This window comes from Pelobates fuscus, chromosome 11 (genome assembly GCF_036172605.1).
Source record: "Pelobates fuscus isolate aPelFus1 chromosome 11, aPelFus1.pri, whole genome shotgun sequence".
Classification (NCBI taxonomy): Eukaryota; Metazoa; Chordata; class Amphibia; order Anura; family Pelobatidae; genus Pelobates; species Pelobates fuscus.
Genome location: NC_086327.1, coordinates 39702706 through 39727447, shown reverse-complemented (window position 1 = coordinate 39727447; position 24742 = coordinate 39702706). Strand labels below are relative to the sequence as shown.

At 41.4% G+C, this 24742-nt stretch overlaps 1 protein-coding gene across 2 annotated transcripts in view; it reads right to left on the bottom strand.

Annotated features, from left to right (window-relative positions):
• MYBPC2 (myosin binding protein C2) overlaps nt 1-15132 on the bottom strand; it is a 114439-nt gene extending 99307 nt beyond the window's left edge. For both annotated transcript variants that reach the window (XM_063436068.1, XM_063436069.1), the window contains exon 1: nt 14845-15132. In XM_063436068.1, the coding sequence (XP_063292138.1) occupies nt 14845-14866 (22 nt within the window). In that variant the 5' untranslated portion in view covers nt 14867-15132. The remainder of the gene's footprint in view (nt 1-14844) is intronic.
• Nucleotides 15133-24742: the final 9610 nt, after the last annotated feature.

The following is a 24742-nucleotide window of genomic DNA, read 5'->3' as shown; positions in this document are numbered from 1 at the left end:
TGTTTTTTAATTTGAAAACCTTTTTATCTAAAACTAGGAAATTTGTTTTATATTATTCATATTAATCAACTTTTCCCCATCCCCCCTCCCCCCACAGAAAACATTCTTGAAATTAAATAGCTCTATTTAAGAACTAATGCCGGCCTGCATACTATCAGAACTTGCCAATTATATAAACAGGTTAATTTTGTAGTCACAGAAAACAGATGTCCCTCTCCATTTGGATACAATAAATCTCCTTGTGCAGTGCACGTAGTTGCCATGGTAGAGTACACAGGGTCTGAACAGGATTTATTAAGTCCCATTATTGCATTTAGAAATTACACTAAACATCCCATTAATAATTCACCATCTACTGTATAAATGCTCCAATTAAATATAATAAGGCACCAATTAGGTATTCACAAAATGTATCAAGGACAATCCCACGCAAAGAATCGTGTAATACATTGGAAACATACAGAAACACAGAGGAGAGTTTTATTACAGACGCCATTTTTAATACAGACGCTCCTAACGATTAATTATTTTGCTTTGTTTTTTTTGTCTTTACAGATTACATTTCTTAATCATCTACAGAAATAACTAACACATTTACAAAAATAATGTCCTATAATCCCTCCTACCTTCTCTTATACCCCTTACCTTCTCTCTCTCAGTTCCTGCCTACCTTTTGAAATTTTGGCTATTTGAACCACCATGTTTAAGGTGGCGGCGGCGGCGGCCATCTTTAAACACCCATATATTATAATGTGGCGCCCATCGTTGTCTTCCCCCCATTAAAGCCATACCACTCCCTTTTTTATAATATATCTCTCTCTGTAACTACATTCTATTTTAAAGTTATGTTATTCACATACATAAACAAAGGATTATACTATTTAATTTTTATCATGTATATTGTGTTTTGTGAAATTTTTAGGTTAATTAAAATGTAGGTCACATGATTGGCTATTTAAGATTGGTCTTATGCACTGTAACACTTTGAGAAAGCCTAACTGCAGGTGAAACGCGTTAGTGTTTATTATCCATTTCATACCATATTTTGTTTTATTATTTATCTCCAAATAAAATTAGTTTTTTTTAATACCATTTGGAGCCTTTTTTGACCAATCTTGGAAGATGTATCCAGAGGACTCTTGTTCAGACTTTATAACTGTTCCCTTACTTATTTATCAAAACCAAGACATTTCAATATATTTAAATATTTCTTTCATATTGGTTTATGTTTCGGAACAGTCAAATGTATAATCTACATAGTAAAGAAAGATATTGAGAGATAGATTAAATAAATTAAGATAGATAGATAAATAGGTAGCAAAATTGTGTTGCTGATTGCGAAATAAGATCTATGTTGTGAATATATGTTCTCCTTTTGGCTGTGTGATGATAGTGTGAACGTACACTTTAGAAGACATTAAACAGTCTACAGTGTAATAACTGCCTGAATTTACTGAGGTGTGAACATGACCTTTAACTTATGTAGTGTTTCAATTTTACAGCAGAGGTGACATGTTGCTTAAGATAGACAAAGGTTAAATAAATTGATATTCTTCCTGCTGGAGTCAGGCTGTAATTCTATTAATATCTACTATTATTGGTATAGTTATTTTAAGGGACACTCTTTAAGGGACAACCCTGATTTTTCTCTGATTTCAACATTTATGTAATACACTAAAAACAGTTGCAAACCCACAGACAGGTAGCAGTAGCAGGATAAGGGCTCTTCCAATCTAGCAAGAGGCTCAACCAACCAGGAGCCTCTCATTCTGGTCTACGGGATCTTATTTTATACCATAAACCTTTGTCTAGTAGTTCAGCCCAAGGCAGTCATTCCATTCATTGAATTAGGTGAATTGGACTGCTGAATAAGCTTAAAGCAGCCATGCCATGGCTCCTATTATATTGTTGACAGCATGATTCACAGTTTTGTGAATGAGAATGTCTGCATTGCTTGCCCCAAGCTGACACCTGACATGTAGAATCTTGCATAGACAGATAGACAGACAGACAGATAGATAGACAGCTAGATAGATAGATAAATAGATAGATAGATAGATAGATAGATGTATTGCTTTGAATTTACAATGCAGGCTACAGAAATATTATATTATGTAGAGTTAATGTCAGGCATTATGTGCAAACATTTTATCTAAACATTAACTAACATATTAGTTCTTCAGAATTTCTACAGACAAACTCTAGATAGTATCTATGTGTCTCACTGACTCTCTAAATCATCTTCTATAGGACATACCCTTCATAGAAAAAGTGCTATGGAAAGTTCTACGTGCAGGGATAGGTAAGCTCACTATGACTGCTATGGAATAAGTGATCAGTCATGAAAATCCGCAACACTGACTAAGAATTGTGGGAGGTATAAGCCAAAGCATCGTTTTCCAATAATGAACTAGTTTCCTTAAATCTAACATTAATAAAGGGAGTGGAGCTTGTTGGTTTGGGCTCAGATTTGACTTATGCAGTGTTAGTGATTATTCCCAACACGCAGTTATACCTCTGGCCAAATGTAGCTAGCATTCCTCTACTCAGAACCTACACTATACAAGTGTTCCTCGATTAATTTTATTTGATGAATGGGAAGCAGACACAATCTGAACAGATATAATATTATCTGACTTACAATGCTTCCCTACCTATCCCGGACAATTAGAGCAGGGATCTCAAACTCTGGCCCCTTGGATGTTGATGGCCTACTACTAACTACTCACAGAATTCTTTACATTTATTTAATGGCCAGAGAGACTCACAAGAGTTAAAACATTGTGTTTTGTTGTTGTTTTTTTAATCTGTGTTTTTGTAGTGAATTATCTCTATCTTGCATGGTAAGGTGAAGGTAGTCTAGTTCAGCAAGCCTGGATTGTCCCTTTAACAAATATCACATGATAAACTCATGCTAGAAACATGATACATTTTTGGTAGTTTTATGGAGTGGGACAGTATAAAAGAACTTCTAGGTAAAAAAAAAAAAGTTTAACATCTCTAAGAAGTGGAGCCTAAAAAATAAATAAAGAATTAAAAAAAAAATTGTTTTTCACAATGACGGTTTATTCATTATCAAAGCCATTTAACAATCCCCTCTTCCTGAAACAGTCATGTTGCATCATTTACTAATTATATATTGGTTAATGAGGACTGGAGGATGAAATGCAGATAATGAGAGTTTGTACCATGAAATGATTTTGTCTACACCACGCTCCTAAAGCATTTGATGAGATGTCACTCTACAGCTGTTACGACCTTGTTAGCCAGACAAAAACAGATTAAAGAACATGAGAGATGAACAGAAGAATGGTCAATGTTAACGAAGGCAAAACAGGGAACATGATAGGGAACTTATTTCTAAAATATATGCTGGAAATATGATAGGAGATAACAAGACAGAATGAAAATAGAGCAAGGAAGGTATTATAAGTGCTTCAGTTGCTATAGATTATGAGCTGATATTAGAGGACTATGCTTATTAACTAACACAAACACAATATAGCTGTAAATCCGTTAGCAGAGCCAGGGTAATATAATTTGGGATCTTGAAGTAACACATATTCAGGGGATTTCTTTCCAGTGTTCTAAAGAGACATACTAAGCACCAAGACCAGTGCAGCTTAATGTAATGGTATGTAGATTCCGTTCCTTTATTTGGACACTGTAAAACTTTGTTGTTCTGACCAAGCAGCAAAGGTTTTATTTGTTTGAAAACAAACTATGAGACTGATAGTCACCAGAGGCATTTCGTACTTAGGTGACATTCGGCGTCATTATGATGATGTCACATCATTGGATTCATTTCTTCTTTATGTGAACCATCGGATTGGTGGAGGACAGAAATTGATGTGCATGCACCAAGGGTCCCCAGTGCATCTTTATCAAAAGCATTGAATTGGACAAAAGCCATCGGGTCTAATGACATCAATAGAGGGATAGATGTTCCCAAGAGTAGATTGTTTAGCACTGGAATATAGGTACGTTTTATGGTTACTTTTAATGATTAAAAACAAGTGGAGGACAATTAGTCAAACTTAGTCAAACTGTAAGCATAGAAGGCTTTATAACTGGAATTTCTCTAATTTGGCTATTTTGACCTAAACATTAATGTAGAATTTTACTTTGAATTCTTGACAATTTACACTTTAGTAAATAACTTTGTTAGTGTTTACCAACAATATGAACATATACACAAAACACCATTGGTTGTAAGTTTTATAATCAACATTTTGTCTAAATAAATTATCTGTGTTTTTAAATGTGAATTAATATTTGTATGTCTCCTGAATGATTGCTGTATTAGCAAATATATCCCCCTGAATCACCTATCTGTTATGGTTTTACCTTTTGTAGTGGATTTAATGAGAGTTAAAAAGTTGTATACAACTACACTGTACTTATTGCATCACACAATAGTGACATTGCTCTGCTGTAGAGATTTAAATATCACCCAAATCATACTGTATTGAGGATCTGTAGTGGAGAAGCAAACATGCATTGCCTGCTCACTCTTCACTAGTAAAATAGCAATGGAAGGTTTGATAAGGCATCACTTCCTACCAGTGCTCTAATGAATTCACGAAAGATCAAAGGAAAGCACTAAGAAAGCTTTGGGCACAGCCCACTTCCTACCAAGAATGGTTAAGAACAAGTTATGAAACTAACATAGAGAGGGCCCTGGTGCAAAACATTTTTTGTACCCGCCCTATAGCAAGGGTGACAAAAAGGTAGATCCCCATTGTCTTACAACTTCCACAATGCTTTTCCAGCTGGGAATCTACCATTTGCCTATCCTTGTGAGGTTGTTTTTAGCACTGAATATTGTTTGTGTGTTTGAATGTAAGCTTGTTTTTGCATGTGTGTGTGAATGTAGGGGTGTACTGTTTGCATTTGAATGCAGTTGTGTGTTCTTATGTAATGTTACCATTTGAAAGCAGTGGTGTTCTTGAGTGTAGTGTTTGCTCTTAAATGTAGGAGTGTGTTTGAATGCATTGTTGGCATTTGAATGCAGGCATGTATTTGTGTGTAGTGTTGGTTTTTAAATGCACGTTTTAATACAGAGATGTGCTTGTATGTAGTGTAGAATGCAGAGATGAATTTGTGTGTTATGTTGGCATTTTAATGCACATATACATATACTACCAACACACACTGACACACATACAGATACACAGACATGCACTGACACACATGCATATACACACTATCACTGGCAGATGCACATATTGACATACAAATAGAAACACTGACACACATGCAGATACACATACAAATAGATACAAACACTGACACACATGCAGATACACAGACACAATCAGAAGCACACACTGACATCCATGCAGATACATAGACATACAGATACACACACTGACACACATACATATACACAGGCATTCAGATACACACATTGAAACAAATACAGATATACAGACACACACAGATACAAACACTGACACACATACTGACACATTGACACACATGCAGATAACAGACACACAGAAACAAACACTGACACACATACAGATACACAGACACACAGATACACACACTAAGACACATATAGATACACAGACACACAGATACACACACTGACACATATACAGATACACACACTGAAACAGACACACAGATACAAACACTGACACAAGTACAGAAAAAGAAACACACAATGACAAACACAATACACACATGCTGGTCACCTTTTAGCCACCCTCCTGTTTCTTATCTTTTGGGTAAAGGAGGATGACTTCTACTGGATGGGGGTGATAGCAATGTATGCAACTAAAATGTAATTAAGAACAAAAACAATGTATCTCATTTACACAAACTGACTGCTAAACTCATTTATTGTAGTTTAAAGACATATTACAGTGAGTATTATTGCTCAGGAAGTCTGTTATACATTCAGACACACCAACAATATGGAGCACCCAGAAAAGAGGGATATTAATGACAAAAAAGAAGGACAGAAAGATTTAGACCAAAAATTGCACTGTTCCCCCTAAAAAGGGACACTTGGGAAATACAGTGTTTGTGTATGTCTGGCAAAGTGTATCTGTGTGTTTGTTAGTTTGTGTGTGTGTGTGTGTGTATCTGCTAGTGTAGATTTTGTATCTAGTCTTCACTAGCAAATGCAACATTTTGGATCATTTCAGCCAACTAATTATAGTCTTCAAATAATTTTTTCTCACTGAGCTATTATCTCTCTCTCTCTCTCTCTCTCTCTCTATGGATCTATCTCTCTGTCTATCTATCTATATCTTATGTCGTATGTTCCTAAAATTGTCACTATACGACTAGCTTCCAAAGAACTTCATCACAAGAAAGTAGATTCCTTTCTGATTTATGATTCCCTAATACCCAGGGTGTATTTAATTTCTCCCTAAGCCGTGCCAAGCTCCCTTTCAGAGGGTTCTTTCTGCTGCTCAGTCTTTTTCCAAAGTGCTGGGAATGCCAGTCTCTAATGATACAGACATTACATCTCCTGTAACAGTTGCAATTATAATCATGTGGGGGCCTCTTAGGGAATAATATTAACCCATAATGTATATCTATAGGATGTATTAAAAAATAATAATAATGCAATTAATTTCAACATTTTATATTGTTCTTCCTTTATAGATCTAATGAGTGGGTTGTAAAATAGTAGATGAAACAGTATCCCATATCTTGCAATACTTGATATGGGTTCTCAAAATTTGCGTAGAATTTCTAATATAAATCTTTAAGAAACAGTCGGTATGACAAACACACTCACGCATATATATATATATATATATATATATATATATATATATATATATATATATATATATATATATAAAAAAGTTAAACTGTACCTTGCACTCAGGCTCCAAATATGCCAAACCGGGTGCAGCACCAGGGCTTAAACATCCAAATAGAAAAATAGTTGGTTGCACTCTCGGATTTCCATTAAAATATAACTTTTATTCCAATTACTAAAACCGATCAACGTTTCAGTCCATCTTGTGAACTTTCATCAGGATCCAATGAAATCCTGATGAAAGTCCACAAGATGGACTGAAACGTTGATCTGTTTTAGTAATTGGAATAAAAGTTATATTTTAATGGAAATCCGAGAGTGCAACCAACTATTTTTATATATATATATATACACATAACACAATTTTTAAACAAAAACTCCAAAAGGTTTGAGAAGAGAACTGTGCCAAGTTTAAATTACAAAAGTCCATATAGCTTCCAGTTCAGCCAGTCCTTCATTACATTATAATACTCTAGGGTCCATGTTTGTAACTCAGTATTTGGTAATGAACATTCTGTTTACTTCGATGGATTTCTAAAGACGACACTTTAAAATGGGTCTAATCTTGTCACTACAATTGATGTAACTGGATACTCAACCCAAATATCATTGGATGCTTGTCACAAGAGGTATAGTAACTGATACCTCAAAGCTGTGGAAAGAATGGAGGGAGCAGGTCTACAATGCTAGTGTTATGAGATCACTGAGTCCACCGATCTTTCAATTCCAATCTGTCATCCAACAATTTTATGTAGGACACCAAGCCATTGAATTTCATTGCTTGATCTTCCTATGTAGATTCTAGAACTTATATTAATCTCTTTTGGAAGGGTTTTGTTGGTGGGGTTCTGACTTATTCTAGTCAATCCGCTACTTGAAGGCTTCTATAAAGGTATTTGTAGGCCACATGGCACAAACCATGGCGACTAACAGATTCCACAGATTGGAAATTGGAGTCTAGGACTTGTGACCTATGATCTGGTTAAAAAGAGGTGTTCATAGTTTCAGCCTTAAATTATATATGTTTGAGTTACGTTTAATCTGGCTGCAGAAATTACATAAAACTTTTGGTATGGCTTTTATTTTTGTGAAAACTGTGATGTTTCAGTAGTCTCGGGTTGTACTCTTTTCTTTTCTACAGCGACAGGAAGAAACAGCGCAGAAAGTGGTTGGTAGCGAACCAAATGTACCTGGCCTCTAAAATTGTTTTTTAAAGGAGACCGTTCATGATTGCAGATCTTGCCTCTGGTGCACCTTCATAACTCCACTTAAGGTGTAGCAATCTCACTGTTGGTACATTATTGCGTCTGGCCATCCACATGATGATGTTACTTGAGTCTTCCCAAACATAGTATTGGGGTGTAATGGGCATCCGTAGAGTACAAACATGCTTGAACACTGCAAGCCATTAAATATTTATGAGTATGGTGAGTAGCCACCAGCAAAGTCCCTATAGCTAAGAGATCCAACAGATTTAACCTGAATGTGACAGGTACTGTTTTAGTGAATGCTGTATTGGTGGTCTACCACTCCAAAGGTATTAAAATTTGCAGTCGCAGGTGGACTTATCAGTCCATTGACCTTACTGTCAGACCATCCAATCCTAAATGAATTATTTCAGAAATAAGAATTAGCAATCATATATGAAAACCGCGTCTCCAAAGCAAGCCTTGGACAAATGCACTGGTAAGAAATATCCCTGATGTGACTTTTATGATTTTTTTAAAGAAAGGCAATTAGAATTTCAGGGAGAGACAGGGTCAGTTAAAAATAATATTATGAACCAAGTTGATATATTTAAATGGTAGAGAAGGGGTGACTACAGTACATTTTTTATATCACCCTCAAAAGATAAATGCCTGCCTTGCAATTTTTGGGGGCCTTGACTTAAACATTTGTATTTATCCAGCTGTGTTGGCATGACACACAGTAAATTAAGGCATGCAGTACTAAGATGGGTTCATAAAGAAAACAAAAAAAATGAAAAGAGAAATTCTAGGATATTCTGCAGTGCTACAATCTGGAAAATACTTCTGGAAAAATGACACGCCAGTCCAAAATACCAGAGATGCGGCATAAGCTTTTCAGACAGTTAAGGTTTCTCCTGCTTAACACCTGTCACTCACATAACGTATCAGATGTAGATATAAATGTACCACGGAGCACTTCTTAATCTCTTTGAACGTAGGGTTGCATGGTGTTAACCATTTAAATGCTGCAAATCCAATCTTTGTTCGATCTCATAACTAATTTGCTGAATATTTGGTTGTCCAGTTGTTTTTTTATGTTTTGTTTTTTAAACTTTACCCCCAGAAATTTTCTACAGAACTCTCTAAACTACTGGACAACTTCCAGACATATTTAAGCATAAAGTTATAAAAACGTACATTGCTGAATATGCATATGCTGAAGATTGTCCAGTTTTAACAGGAAAACGTTATTGCTCTTGTCTTTCATGGAAAGTGAAACAATGTGTTCATGCATCTTGTTTGTGACATCACTGCTCTGTGTATGCACAAATTATGTCATAGGTATCCTGTGTGCATGCTGATGATGTAACAGGATTGTTTTATACATTTGTATGTAAGAGAACTGACTGGTTGAAAACGCTCAGCCATTCACAAAGAAGCATACAGGTTTTTTACCCATTATGCATACATTGCATATACACTATACTTGTAAACGGGGAAAAAATCGATTCATCCAAAAAAAAGTGTTGTTTGCTTTAGTTTACATAGTTACATAGTTACATAGCTGAAAAGAGACTTGCGTCCATCAAGTTCAGCCTTCCTCACATAAACTTTTGCTGTTGATCCAAAAGAAGGCAAAAAACCCAGTCTGAAGCAATTCAAATTTTGCAACAAACTAGGAAAAAATTCCTTCTTGACCCCAAAATAGCAGTCAGATGTCTCCTTGGATCAAGCAGCTATTACCCCACTAATTAGAAATGATATCCCTGTATGTTATGTTTTTGCAAGTATTTATCCAATTGCAGTTTAAACATCTGTATAGACTCTGACAAAACCACCTCTTCCGGCAAAGAATTCCATATCCTTATTGCTCTTACTGTAAAAAAACCTTTTCTTTGCCTTAGATGAAATCTCCTTTCTTCAAGCCTAAATGTGTGACCTTGTGTCCTATGTATAGCCCTTTTTATGAATAGATTTCCAGATAATGGTTTCTACTGGCCCCGAATATATTTGTATAATGTTATCATATGCCCTCTGAGACATCGTTTTTCCAAACTAAAGAGATTTACATTTTTTAACCTTTCTTCATAACTAAAATGCTCCATTCCTTTTATCAATTTTGTAGCTGGTCTCTGCACTTTTTCTAGTGCCATGATATCTTTCTTTAGAACAGGTGCCCAAAATTGCACAGCATATTCAAGGTGTGGTCTTACCAGTGATTTATAAAGAGGCAAAATTATATTTTCATCTCGAGAATTTATGCCCCTATTTATACGTGACAAAACCTTACTGGCCTTAGCAACGGCAGATTGACATTGCATATTGCTACCTAATTTATTGTCTATAACAATTCCCAAATCTTTCTGGTGTGTGGTTCTCCCTAGTTCACTACCATTTAGGGTGTAAATTGCTTGTGCATTCTTAACCCCGAAGTGCATAACTTTGCATTTTTCTACGTTAAATTTTATCTGCTATTTTAGTGCCCAGTCCTCCAATCTATCCAAATCCCTCTGCAGCAGGGCAATATCATAGTTACATAGTTAGATAGCTGAAAAGAGACTTGCGTCCATCAAGTTCAGCCTTCCTCACACCTGTTTTCCTGCTCACATTTTATTACTTTACAAAGTTTAGTGTCATCTGCAAACACTGATACATGGCTTTCAATGCCCATTTCAAGATCATTTATAAATATGTTAAATAGAAGCTGTCCCAAAACAGAACCCTGAGGGACACCACTTACCACTTTTGCCCAGCTTGAAAATGTACCATTTATGACAACTCGTTGCACTCTATCCTTAAGCCAATGTTCTACCCAAGAACAAGAATATTCATCTAGACCAATTTATTTTAGTTTGAAGACTAACCTATTGTGAGGAACCGTATCAAATGCCTTGGCAAAATCCAAGTAGATCACATCCACTGCAACACCCTGATCTATATTTCTACTTACTTCTTCGTAGAATGCAATTAGGTTAGTTTGACATGACCTATGTTTAAATACAGAGGTTCACTTATTTCCCCACTTAGCTCCTTAAGTACTCGTGGGTGGATACTGTCAGGCCCCGGCGCTTTATTTACATTCATTTTCTTTAATAGCTGTAGCACCTTGTCTCGAGTTATCCAATCACAAGTTATCTGCAAGTTTGTTGCAGCAATCATTTGCATATCTCTTGCCATAGGATCCTCATTAATAAATACTGAAGAAAAAAAAGTTATTTAAAATTTCTGCCTTTTCCTGGTCTTCATTGACTAACAGACCCATCTCTGTTTTCAGTGTACCTACACTTTCCTTTTTTGCTTTTTTAGAATTGATGTACTAAAAAAAATGTTGGGGTTGGTTTTGCATTCTTTGGCCATCAATTTCTCATTTTCTAGTTTAGCCACTTGAATTGCCTTTTTGCAAGTATCATTGGCTTCCTTATATCTTATATAGGATGCCTCTGATTTGTCCGATTTAAATACTTTAAAAGCCCTTTTCTTATTTTTAATCTCTTGTTTTACTTCTCTACTAAGCCACATTGGTTTTAATTTGTTTCTTTTATATTTATTACCCAATTGTACATACTGTGAAATGTACCTTTCTAATATTTGTTTGAATAGTTTCCATTTATCCTCTGAAATTCATTCAAATTTATCCATGAAAAATATTTCCGACAAACCAAAATGGTGCCAAACAATAAATACATAATATAAATATTTTGTACATATTTTGCCATCAATCAAACAAAAGGGCTTCAATTTCCATTTTGTTTGCTTTTGTGAGTTGGTCATATGGCTATTAAAAGTTACGGAATTCAGACTACCCGCTAAGCACCGAAAATGTGTTTGTCACAATTAGTTTGAAACCGAATGCACAAGTCTAATATACACCTATTAAGAATGGATACATGATGTTGAATGCCACCAAGGTATTCTGGAATCACATACAAAGATACTGAGGTAGATACTGAGATAAGAGGTAATTCATGAAAATCTCTAAAATGTATGGCATTATTTCCCCTAATAAATACTTCCGCACAGCAGTGGTTGTCTAAAATTAAGGTAAGAGCTGGAGTTTGGGGCAAAGGTTCAAGTTAGACGCACACTTAAAGTATGACTTTTTTTTCTTTACAAATCAGCGCTTTTTGCTTAGAATTTACAATTTGGTGTTCAACACCAAATTGTAAAATCGAATAGATTTTTGTTTTGTTTAATGACTAAACCACTTTGAGGAAAGAGACATATAACAACGATCCGCTTATTAAAGTGGCATAACATTTTAGTCAAAGTTCTGGTTATTGACAGGAAGACCATAAAATCATATATCTTGATATTTGATGCTTAAAACAAAACCTAATCAAGGTAATTCCCTATTAAAATATTGTGTTGATGAAGAGATTGTAAAGTGGCATTGCAGAGGAATTGCAGTCTGCCTTAATTATAGACACGAATGGAAGGGCATTGTGTCATTCTAAGTGAAATTACAGTGTAAATCATCATGAGTACAGCTGTTCTCACTAACCCCCTTGGATAGCCGCCCCAAACCAGGGCCAGCCACTAACCGAATGTGGGCACTATAGTTGATGTGTAGGTTGTGACTTCCAGTATTGAGATTCTTTATAACAGGTACACAATCATAGAAACATAGAAACATAGAATGTGACGGCAGATAAGAACCATTCGGCCCATCTAGTCTGCCCAGTTTTCTAAATACTTTCATTAGTCCCTGGCATTATCTTATGGTTAGGATAGCCTTATGCCTATCCCACGCATGCTTAAACTCCTTTATTGTGTTAACCTCTACCACTTCAGCTGGAAGGCTATTCCATGCATCCACTACCCTCTCAGTAAAGTAATACTTCCTGATATTATTTTTAAACCTTTGTCCCTCTAATTTTAGACTATGTCCTCTTGTTGTGGTAGTTTTTCTTCTTTTAAATATAGTCTCCTCCTTTACTGTGTTGATTCCCTTTATGTATTTAAATGTTTCTATCATATCCCCCCTGTCTCGTCTTTCCACCAAGCTATACATGTTAAGATCCTTTAACCTTTCCTGGTAAGTTTTATCCTGCAATCCATGAACCAGTTTAGTAGCCCTTCTTTGAACTCGCTCTAAGGTATCAATATCCTTCTGAAGATTTGGTCTCCAGTACTGTGTACAGTACTCCAAGTGAGGTCTCACCAGTGTTCTGTACAATGGCATGAGCACTTCCCTCTTTCTACTGCTAATACCTCTCCCTATACAACCAAGCATTCTGCTAGCATTTCCTGCTGCTCTATTACATTGTCTGCCTACCTTTAAGTCCTCAGAAATAATCACCCCTAAATCCCTTTCCTCAGATGTTGAGGTTAGGACTCTATCAAATATTCTGTACTCTGCCCTTGGGTTTTTACGTCCAAGATGCATTATCTTGCACTTATCCACATTAAATGTCAGTTGCCACAATTCTGATGTCTCATGTGTCATGTTGTATTCATACAAATTCAGTAGTATTTACAGATACATCATTTTGATGGCCCAGCTGTCACTAGAAAATTGCGCCATTGAATAAAACATTAAAAATCACCTAGAACTTGTGTGTGATGATGTATTTTCTTTTAAATGTACTAAAAAAATATTTAGTAAATTACATTACAACACAGTTCAGTCCAGACACAGCCAAAACACATAATTCAAATGAGGAAGAAAACAAAAATAAAATAGTATTTAGGTTTTGCCTGTTCATCTAATTAAGTTCAAAAAGGGCAACATTTATTATGATTAACAGGGAGACAAGAAAAAGGCAGCCAGATGCAGCACTGGGGTAAAAACAGCCGTGTGGATGTCTACATTAAATTTATGTTTTAGACCTCAATATTTATTTGCTAAATCTAAAGTATGAGTCAACAATATTTTATAAATCTCATGAAGTCATACTTTCTCTCTAAAGATTTCTAGACAAACTATGAAAGGGAAAAACCAGAGAAAATTGCAATTTTTCACGTTCTTCTTTTGTTACTTTCCTGCAGGAAATGCAATAAAGAAAGAACAGATGTTCCCCAAGCAAAAAATAATTTCCCATATAGAAAACAGTTAATTGAATGCAAATTTGCATGACTTTGATTTAATTAATGTGAATATGCACAGTAAATGTATACAGTGAACATGAAAAAAAAATGTCCACGAGGAGGAAGCCTGGGCTCCAAGTCACAAAAAATAAAAATAAAAAAAATAGAATTGTGCATAGTGCGCTCACTTTATTTACAAAAAATTTTAAGCAGAAATCACCGCTTCAGTATTTGTAAGAAATGTACCATATAGCAAAGAATGTTAGCAAAATGAGTGACCAAAAACTCTACAGCTGAATCAGCCGGCCAAGTGCCATTTCAGACATCATAAATGTGTATCTAATGATCTGGTGCAAAACGTATGATTGGGACATCATTAGTGAGGCTACCAAAAGCCCTTCAGATGCTGCATGTAATATTTAATTCCAAATAAAGCAGAGTTCTAAGCCTTTAGGTGTCAAATACACAAACATCTGACATTGAGATGGGGAGTAGTTTAATACTCCAAATTGGTAGGAAATGCATCAGATTAGCTTTAAAGCCAAAGTGTATGTGTGATGAAATAGAATGTCCACCTGTGCTGCCAAAAGCCACCCAAAATACAAATGAGTAATTGATGGTTACTGCTGAGATCTACTGAAGGGAATTCACCAACATCAATCCTCAACATTGACTCAACATTCTAAAATTTACATACATCCTCTGCAAGATGACAACAGATGGAAATATCTCTACTCTTCTGTACAGATTTGTTGTGCATGCTGATAACCATCTTGATTAAAAAAAAAACCAAAAAAAACTAATCTATTCTCCAAAAATCAGCATGCAGGATTATCATACCCGGTTTTGCTGGTTCAGGCATGACTGTCTGTGTCACCCTCTCCCTGGGTTCAGGCACAAACTTCTTCTTGAGGGGATCTCCTTGTCTCTTTAAAGACAGTCTCTCCTCTCTTGGGAGACGTTGATAAATGTCACCTGACCCCCTGAGTCCCTTGCCAAATTCCTAAGCCGTTCCATAAACTTCCCTAAAACTCTTGTCCAAGGGGGTGGGATGGAATCATGTCCTATCCTTAATAGTACCAAGCTGCAAACAGAGTTAGCATCTCATTTTGTTCATGAAAAATCTATAACAGTCTCTCAATGGTCCTGAAAAACATTAAGTCAGATACAGAAAGCAGCTGTTCCTGTGCGTACAGCATCTCAGAGACTGAAAAAAGACATAGAGGAGGGAGGAGGGGGGTGGGGGCAGGTAAGAATTCATAGATGCCCCTGTCCTAGTGTCCTAGTGTCCTAGAAATCTCTTCAAAAAACAAATACCTCTCTAGGAACATAAGATTTACTTTTGCATTCTTGCCTTTTGACTGGTTTGCATGAAATGTTCCAACATAAATGGTATATTGGCTGATATTATGTTGCACAACACGTGGAACAATAGATCTCATGCCAAATATCTGGACCTCCAAGAAAAAGGGATTTGTTTCCAAAAATAGAACAACAAAAAAATCATGATAGCCGTACAACCTTTAATAGCCTTTTGTCATTGTGGTTATATATTATCTTTAGTTACAACGTGACAGGGATTCACAGACGTCTGAGAAGAACTAGTAATTAGCAGATATCTCATTCTTGGGTAGACCAAACATCGCTATGAGTTTCTGGTATCTCATGGCTTCTCATTAAGGCAGCCCCTTGCCAATGCTCAGATCATCAAAGGAATGATAGTAATATAATATGAGTACTTTAACAAAATGCATTAATGATGAACTTCTTGATTGTCAACTACTTTTGCCAAGAAATAATGAGTTTGATGGACATTGATGTAGATGATATTATGTTACACTACTTGGGTATCTACTGGTTTGTTTGCGAGGACCTGCTGTGCCACAAAGGTCACAGTTGTTACCAATATTTTACTCTGCTTGGAAGATAACCACAAGAGCTTAATGCACGGTCTTCAGATACTGGAACAGGACTCAAGGGCAGAAAATGTATTTATTCTAATGTAGTATGTAACGCGTTTTGTTTATCCAAAATCAAATGGCAGATTGAGCATGCTCTGCATTATTTTAAAACATTAATTAACTGTATAAACTTAACATTAATTAATGACTTTTTGTAAATTAGTGTGTAAATTAGTGTGTATATAATATATATAATTGATAAATACTTGTAGTTTGGCCAAGGCTACAATACACGGAACACACACCACTAAAATATCCAGACCTTGAGGCTGTAGGGGACCTTCTTATTACACAGACTCCTCTTCACGCACCTCACTGACCTACATATCCTCTGCTGTATGGGTACCCTCTGCTACCGAGAGAACTTGCTGCTGGACATCTCAGCTATATACACAATTCACAGAGCAACAAAAAGTATTCCTGTAATATACACAATCCACAAAGCAACGCACAGTATTCTTGCAATATACACAATCCACAGAGTAACGCATAGTATTACTGCAATATACACAAATTACAGAGCAACACACAGTATTCCTGCAATATACACAATTCACATAGAAACGCACAGTATTCCTGCAATACACACAATTCACAGAGCAACACACAGTATAACTGCAATATACACAACCCACAGAGCAATGCAGGGTATTCCTACAATATTCACAATATCCCTTACTACACAATGTATCCCAGTTTCACATACAATTCCCAGTGCAATGTGCAGTGTTCCTGGAACACACCGTACTCATTGCTGCACATTGTATCCTAGTAATATAGACAGTTGCCAGTGCTACACACAGTATACCTGCAACATATACAGTTGCCAGAGCTACAAATTCTATGCCAGTAATATATACAAATTCCGAGTACAACATACACCTATTAACCCGGTAATATACACAGTTGCTGGTGCTACCCGCAGTATCCCAATAATGTTATTATTATTATTATTTATAACGTGCCAACAAATTCCGCAGCACTGTACACTGGGTGAACACATATTTGTAATTAGACGAGTTGGACGCACAGGAACAGAGGGGTTGAGGGCCCTGTGCAATGAGCTTACATACTAGAGGGAGTGGGGTACAGTGACACAAAAGGTAAGGGTAGGATAGAAAAGTAGGCTGGTAGAAAAGCATTCACTGAAGGCTTACTGGGTGTTGGTTTTGGATGACTGTTGTAGGAGAGAACTCAGGGTGCAGGGAGGGAAAGCTGTTAACAGTTTAAATTATTTGCTTTCCTAAAGAAGTGGATTTTCAATGATTGTTTGATGGAATGGAGACTGGGTGATGGAGAAAGCAAGGGAGTACCAAAGGAACAGTGCAGCCCTAGAGAAGTCTTGAATGTGCGAATAAGAGGTGGGAGAATGGACTTTGGCACAGTGCACGGGCCTAGATGGGACATACCTGTGTATTAGAGAAGATAGGTAGGTTGGAGCAGCATTATGTAGAAAATAGACACCATTCAAGATACAAGATATTTACGACTCTCTGCAAGAATAGTGTCTATTTTCTATCAAACCTGTGTCTTATCTGTCGCTTTAACCCCTGTGTCACAACTCAACTTTGAATCCTATGTGTCATCTTGCTCAGAAATGCTTTAGACTTGAGAAAGGGAGGTTCTCCTGAAAGCTTGTCATTAAAAAATTAATGAGTTAGTCCAATAAAAAAGGTATCACAAGATACAAATTTTATCTTTTTACATCTAGAAAAAATCTTAGATCTTTGAGTTCAACTTGTGAAAAAAGTGTTGCGTTTATAATTTTGTTCAGTGTAAATGAGACATGGAAAGTAAAACAATGATTAGTTAGATTAAAAACAAAAGAAGGAAGGTATGTCGAAGAGGATAAAGGTCTAGCTGACTGCCTCAGTGAATATTTTTGTTCAGTATTTACAGATGAAAATGAAGGAAATGGACCTCAGTTAGGAGTTTACAGAGGAAGAGGTTCTATTTTTTTTTTGTGTGTGTGTGTGAATATTATGTTTATTTGTTTTACAATTTTTAGGAACATTGAGACTTGCAGGTCTCCAATATAAAACATATTGGTTTTAATAACATTTGTATATCCTTTGGTAGCGGCATCTTATAGCAAATGTAGTTATATGCTCGGGTTCGCAGGCCCACAGTGTTAGCGGACTCGTAGGTCCCTTATATCACATTTCATTTGTGCCTTTGGTTTTTGTAGCTGTAGTTTTATATACATTGTCATTTTAGGTTCGCATTGCATACATGTTGAGACTCGCAGGTCTCTGTCCAATCATCTACTTTAGGCGACCTGCAGGTCCCTTCATTTTGGGTTGCCCCTCCTTGCTGAGATTGGACTCGGAGGTCCTGTACTTCCACCTTACGTACACAATACAGGTGTTTTAGGTGTGTGACTGTGTTGTGTGTTTTAGGTTCTGCGGCTCAGGTTGAGTGATTGTGAGTATCGGATGTTTCCTGTGAGGTTTTCCCTGTCTGTCTCTGTGTTATGGGTTATGTGTCCTAATTATCGCCTGAGTCCGTGTTGTCGGGTGAGCCCTGTCTAGAGAGGTTTTGCGTTCTTGTTTCCATTCAGGGTTGTAGGTCCTATTGGTTTGGGGGTTGTCATGTGTTCCTATCGTTTGTGATGTGGGGCTTATACGTTCTGTGTTTTGGGGGGGTCGTGCATTTCCGTGTGTAAATGATGTAACGTAAATGATGCCAATCGTTTATACATGACTGAGGGGTATGGTTACATAGCCTTGCAGTCGTGTATACATAATTTCCTGGAATATGTATATATGAGTGTATCTGGCATTGACTACCTATGTGTGACAGGGTTTGGGGTGAGTGTTGCACAGTTGGAGTACAGGATTGTAAGGGTTTATGTAATAAGGTGAGTGTGGCAGGGTGAAGGGGGTGAGAAGGACAGACTGATAGAGGATGAGTGACAGGGTTGGGAGGTGAGTGTGACAGTGCAAGAGAAGGTGAGTCTGACAGGGTTGATGGGGGTTAGTGCGATAGGGTAGGTGTGGCAAAGCAAGGATTTTGGTATGGTTGCAGTGGGTGAGAGTCATAGGATTAGGAGGGGTTATGTGAGTTTGGATGGGTTTAGGGGCGACAGTGTGTGGGGACTGAAAGTGTTTGGGAATGGTGATAGTGTATGTGGTGACTGTGTATGTGAAGGGGGTGTCAGTGTGTGTGGTAATGATAGGGTATGGGTGGGGAATGGCAAGGTGTGCGGTGGAAGGCTGTGACAGCGTGTGTGTGTGGGAAGGCTGTTATTGGGTGGGTGTGGGGTGACAGGGTAGGGAAGCTGTGACATAGGGGAGCTGTGACAGGGTGGGGGGCTGTGAGAGGGGGGTTTTGACAGGGTAGGGGGTTGGAAGGGGGCTTTGACAGGGTAGGGGGTGGTGGGGGACTGTGACAGGGCAGGGAGCTGTGATGGGGCAGGGTTGGTGGGGAAGGTGTGACAGGACAAGGGGTGGTGGGGGGCTGGATCAGGGGCTGGTGGGGCAGGTGGTGGTAGGGGGGCTGTGACAGGGTAGTGAGGTGGTAGGAGGGCAGAGGGTGGTAGGGTGGCTGGGGCAGGGGGGCTATGACAGGGCAGGGGTGGTAGGGGGCAGAGGGTGGTAGGGTGGCTGTGACAGGGGGTGGCAGGAGGGCAGTGACAGGGTACGGGGTGGTAGGGAGCAGAAGGTGGTAGGGGGCATAGGATGGTAGAAGGGCAGAGGGTGGCTGAGCAGAGGGTGGTAGGGTGGCTTGGGCAGAGGGTGGTAGGAGGACAGTGACAGGGTGGTGGGGTGGTAGGAGGGCAGAGGGTGGCTGTGGCAGAGGGTGGTAGCGTGGCTGTGGCAGAGGTGGTAGGGTGGCTGGGGCAGAGGGTGGCTGGGGCAGAGGGTGGTAGGAGGACAGTGACAGGGTAGTGGGGTGGTAGGAGGGCAGAGGGTGGTAGGGTGGCTGTGGCAGAGGGTGTTAGCGTGGCTGGGACAGAGGTTGCTGGGGCAGAGGGTGGTAGGAGGACAGTGACAGGGTAGTGGGGTGGTAGGAGGGCAGAGGGTGGCTGGGGCAGAGGGTGGTAGGATGTCTGGGGCAGGGGTGGTAGGGTGGCTGTGGCAGAGGGTGGTGGGGTGGCTGGGGCAGAGGGTGGTAGGAGGACAGTGACAGGGCTGTGGGGTGGTAGGAGGGCAGAGGGTGGCTGGGGCAGAGGATGGTAGGATGGCTGGGGCAAGGGTGGTAGGGTGGCTGTGGCAGAGGGTGGTGGGGTGGCTGGGGCAGAGGGTGGTAGGAGGACAGTGACAGGGTAGTGGGGTGGTAGGAGGGAAGAGGGTGGCTGGGGCAGAGGGTGGTAGGGTGGCTGGGGCAGGGGTGGTAAGGTGGCTGTGGCAGTGTCACGACTACTAGTGTGGTCCAGCACGCAGAAACTATGTAAACATATACTTAGGCAAGAAAAGGAAAATAAAAGGACAGAGCGAAAACCGGACCTTAGAATGGCCGGACTAATACGCTAGAGACAGAGAATGGTCAAAGGGAAAGCCGAGGTCAAGGAAGCCAGAAAATACACAATACCATTTACACAAGCCAAGTCAGGGAAACCAGAATTCAGAATAACCAGGGAAAAGCCAAGATCAGGATACCAGGAAATCAGATTCACAAAGATAAAGCACTCTCAGGAAACCAGGAACAGGAAACCACGACAGGGCAAGGTACTGAGGTGAGCTAGGGATTTAAATATCCCTCTCTAAGGTCTGATTGGTCAGAGGGCGACCTCGCGCGCACGTCAGTATGAACTTCGGGGACGGAGCTACGTTTAGGCGCGACCACTCTGTCAGCGCCATTTTGGATCCGGGCGCGACGGCCGGAGGATGCGGGGAAGTGGCTGTTGGCTTGCCGATGAGCAGGTAAGCTCGTGCTGTCGGCGAGGCTGTGCCGGTTGGGCTGGCAACCGCGACAGGCAGAGGGTGGTGGGGTGGCTGGGGCAGTAGGGTGGTAGGGTGGCTGTGGCAGTATGGTGGTAGGGTGGCTGGGGCAGTAGGGTGGTGGGGAGGCTGTGGCAGAGGGTGGTGGGGTGGCTGGGGCAGAGGTGGTAGGGTGGCTGTGGCAGAGGGTGGTGGGGTGGCTGGGGCAGTAGGGTGGCTGTGGCAGAGGGTGGCTGGGGCATTGGGTGGTAAGGTGGCTGGGGAAGAGGGTGGTAGGGTGGCTGGGGCAGGGGTGGTAGGGTGGCTGGGGCAGAGGGTGGCTGTGGCAGAGGGTGGTGGGTTGACTGGGGCAGTAGGGTGGCTGGGACAGTAGGGTGGTGGGGTGGCTGTGGAAGATGGTGGTAGGGTGGCTGTGGCAGTAGGGTGGCTGGGGCAGGAGGGTGGTAGGGTGGCTGGGGCAGGAGGGTGGTGGGGTGGCTGTGGCAGTAGTGTGGTGGGGTGGCTGTGGCAGAAGTGTGTTGGAGTGGCTGTGGCAGAGGGTGGTGGGGTGGCTGGGGCAGGGGTGGTAGGGTGGCTGTGGCAGAGGGTGGTGGGGTGGCTGGGGCAGTAGGGTGGCTGTGGCAGAGGGTGGCTGGGGCAGAGGGTGGTAGGGTGGCTGGAGCAGAGGGTGGTAGGGTGGCTGGGACAGGGGTGGTAGGGTGGCTGGGGCAGAGGGTGGCTGTGGCAGAGGGTGGTGGGGTGGCTGGGGCAGTAGGGTGGCTGGGGCAGTAGGGTGGTAGGGTGACTGAGGCAGTAGGGTGGTAGGGTGGCTGGGGCAGTAGGGTGGTAGGGTAGCTGGGGCAGAGGGTGGTAGGGTGGCTGTGGTAGAGGGTGGCTGTGGCAGAGGGTGGTGGGGTGGCTGGGGAAGTAGGGTGGTAGGGTGGCTGGGACAGTAGAGTGGTGGGGTGGCAGAGTGTGGTGGGGTGGCTGGGGCAGTATGGTGGCTGGGGCAGTAGGGTGGTGGGGTGTCTGTGGCAGATGGTGGTGGGGTGGCTGAGGCAGTAGGGTGGCTGGGGCAGAGGGTGGTAGGGTGGCTGGGGCAGTAGGGTGATGGGGTGGCTGTGGCAGTAGGGTGGTGGGGTGGCTGTGGCAGTAGGGTGGTAGGGTGGCTGGGGTAGTAGGGTGGTGGGGTGGCTGTGGCAGAGGGTGGCTGGGGCAGTAGGGTGGTGGGGTGGCTGTGGCAGAGGGTGGTAGAGTGGCTGGGGCAGTAGGGTGGTAGGGTGGCTGGGGCAGTAGGGTGGCAGGGGCAGAGGGTGGTGGGGTGGCTGGGGCAGTAGTGTGGTAGGGTGGCAGGGGCAGTAGGGTGGTGGGGTGGCTGTGGCAGTAGGGTGGTGGGGTGGCTGTGGCAGAAGGGTGGTAGGGTGGCTGTGGCAGAGGGTGGCTGGGGTAGTAGGGTGGTGGGGTGGCTGTGGCAGAGGGTGGCTGGGGCAGTAGGGTGGTGGGGTGGCTGTGGCAGAGGGTGGTAGAGTGGCTGGGGCAGTAGGGTGGTAGGGTGGCTGGGGCAGTAGGGTGGCAGGGGCAGAGGGTGGTGGGGTGGCTGGGGCAGAGGGTGGTAGGAGGGCAGGGTGGCATAAGTACCTTAGGATTAACTTTTTCCCTGGTGGTCCAGTGGGCAGGCCAGGCAGTATCCCTGGTGGTCCGGTGGGCTCCCTTTACGGTCTGCAGCTCCGCCGGGTGCAGATCTGCAGACCACGTGTTAAGTTTAGTCTCGCGATCTCAGCCAGTCAGAGCGTTGCCGTGGTAACCCGTGGCAATGCTCTGATTGGCTGAGATCGCGAGACCCACTCAGTCTGCAGCTCTGCGCTTGGCGGAGCTGCAGACAGGCTGGCTATCTCCTGGGCAGGCAAAGGAGGGGCAAGCCGCTTAGTGGTGTACTAGCAAAACCATTAAGAGATTTATTTAAGCAATCATTGTTAACAGGAGTAGTCCCAGAAGATTGGAAGTTAGCAAATGTTGTGCTCATTCACAAGAAAGGTAGTAAGGAGGAATGGGGCAATTATAGGCCAGTAAGCCTTACTTCAGTAGTGGGGAAAGTAATGGAAACCATGTTAATGGATAGGATTGTTAAACATCTAAAATCACATGGATTTCAAGATCAGAGACAACATGGGTTTACTTCAGGGAGATCATGCCAAACTAATCTTATTGATCTTATTGAATGCTTTCCTATGAAGAAAATATGATGCTGGAGGTCTTCATGCCACTCAGAAGTCCAGGGGGGTACATGACTGCTGACCCCAACCATTAACCCATTGCCCAATAACACAAGGGAGACTGAGGTTTGTTGGGTAAAGGCAACGGCCACAGCTTTATTTATTTTAAACACCAAATCCCAGCAAACATATCACCCAGTCAACTGTTGGGATGCTTCACCAACAGACAGCTCTACCATGAAAAACCCATAGCAGCCTGACCCCGACATCAGCTCTCAGCAGGCTGCGACTCCCCAAGCCGCCTCAGCACCTTCTTCCACTGTACTAACTCCCATCCATGGTCGATATCGCGCCCCCCACCAACAGCACAGGCTCAATACCTGTCTGCAGTCCCGAATAAAAAAGTCTAAACCAATCCAATTTAAGTGAACCCCGTCGTTCCGCATCAAGTTTGCATTGTCACTTTCTAACTCCACATGCCGAACCACATTGCCACCATGGCGGCGTACATATCTAGCCACCATCATATTGAGCTTATGCCGCCCTCTCTCTATGCGGCAACCTGTTCCAACATGGTCTGGGCACTACCTCTGACCAAATTAACATCAGATTTGGAAAAAGCACAAAGCATCATGCCAAGTCCAGTCCAATTGCATGTATCAAATCTATAGTCTTAACCCGCCCGAACTCTTTTCCCCCTGCATGAATAACCAAGGTAACTGCGCCAACAACAAACCTATGCAACACCACACATTCCAGATATATCTGCTGCCAGGAAAGCCCCCTAATACCTCTTCATCTAACCCGTGCTACCTCAAACTAAAAGTCCAGATTTCGTCCACATCGCTGCCAGCCCAGTAAATATACAAGTGTCCCAGGATCCAGATATAACGAGGGCTGGGACCTACAAGAAACAATAATTATAACAAATGAGGACAAACATATGAACGATAGCGACCAGATTCCCTTCTATCTAAACACCTAATATCAGTAGCAATATAGCCCAACAGACTCGCCTGAGTGGCAGCCCCAACTCTGAAAGAGTGAGCTGAGTACCCCGATCATCTGATCCCCACTAGAGAACCCTTTAACATTGAAGTAAACTGGTAGCATGTAAGCGGAGACCCATCCAGGTGAACCAACAGTGAACCCACTGCCCCGGGGCGAACACCCAAGTAACTGATAAACAGTGAAACGGACAAAACTCACCCTTTCCTACTCAATCAATTTTTGATAGTCGAATCAGGAGATCCACTGCCCTGTCCGACCAACGCACATCCGACAAGAGCAAAGGGGAAACCGAATGCAGGCTACATGCCCCTAGCTCACCAACCCGAAACGCCCCATAGAAACAAAGTGAATATGCCACGCAAAACAAAAGAACCTTATATTCTGAGAAACCTACCACACCTAGAGACGACAATACTCACAGAAGCAAATCCATGGTAATTGGATGCCGGCAATCATGACCTCTCCTAAGCCTCTAACCCCATAAACCTAAACAGAAATGATAATGCAGACACCAATTGTTTTTCTGCCGAGCATGACTTACCCTGATGAAGCATACCTTCCAAGAAAGCCAACGTCCTCTCAAACGACCCTCTTGGGTCCCCAACGATAACCATTGACTCCATATGGCCCAATATGCTCTCCAAGAAGCCTCTGACAAAGAATCCCTGATGAGGCCCCTGAAGCCTCGAAA